Source organism: Opisthorchis viverrini (assembly GCF_000715545.1).
Source record: "Opisthorchis viverrini unplaced genomic scaffold opera_v5_69, whole genome shotgun sequence".
Lineage (NCBI taxonomy): Eukaryota > Metazoa > Platyhelminthes > Trematoda > Opisthorchiida > Opisthorchiidae > Opisthorchis > Opisthorchis viverrini.
Window position 1 is genome coordinate 1214758 of NW_008751725.1, and position 725 is coordinate 1215482.

Genomic DNA, 725 nt, shown 5'->3' on the forward strand with positions numbered 1-725 from the left:
AAATGGACGTCTTGAAATTTGGAGATATATTGGTAATTTTTAATTATACATATGCCCTTCTGGGAGGCACATTTTCTTCTTCGTGAGGAGCGTTCATTTTGCCGTTGAAGTCCTGAAATGAGAGGAAGATATAATTCAGGTTATCGAAATATCACCATAAGGCTGAAGGCAGACAAACTGGTAGAGATACTTACCCCACAATTCACTGCGGCGACTATCCTTTCGTAGATGCCTGTTCAGATAGTGCCATCTTCAGCGGTTATTTCGCATACCTGTTTGCTGCACCTCTCAAGAAATACGAAACTTAGATGTAGTGCACAGGACCTCACTAACATTCAAACGTTTCGGAGCCGATGGGTCACATGAAATCATCTTCGTCTCTTTCATCTAGCTGGCGCTCTACAGAGTTAGTCGTAGTTGTCAGACATTGACTCACGGCTGTCGAGTAGTTCCTCTGTGAACCCGAAAACATGGCCCATTTTCGGGTGATGTACAACCAGCGAGCCGTGAGATAGGAGAGAAATCGGGGATCGGATCGGTGCCGAAGCTGTAGATCTCGTCGTAATCTGTGTGCTTGTAATATGATGAAAATAAAACCTACTGTACAGCATTGTCCAGGCGAGACCTGCGGTGAAATATGTGCCGGCTGTTCGCAGAATGTGTCTATGACCAAAAATACGTGGATATTAAATGATACATACGTGCTTCCTGATGGCTTTGCGGAC

At 44.6% G+C, this 725-nt stretch overlaps 2 protein-coding genes across 2 annotated transcripts in view; one reads left to right on the forward strand and one right to left on the reverse strand.

Annotated features, from left to right (window-relative positions):
* Positions 1 to 725, forward strand: part of T265_04296 (hypothetical protein) — a gene marked incomplete at both ends in the record, with an annotated part of 14701 nt that overhangs the window by 5944 nt on the left and 8032 nt on the right. The window lies entirely within an intron of this gene.
* T265_04297 (hypothetical protein) overlaps positions 359 to 725 on the reverse strand; it is a gene marked incomplete at both ends in the record, with an annotated part of 5326 nt that continues 4959 nt past the window's right edge. The window contains 2 exons of the mRNA XM_009168996.1: positions 359 to 566; positions 602 to 663. Of these exons, the coding sequence (XP_009167260.1) occupies positions 359 to 566; positions 602 to 663 (270 nt within the window). The remainder of the gene's footprint in view (positions 567 to 601; positions 664 to 725) is intronic.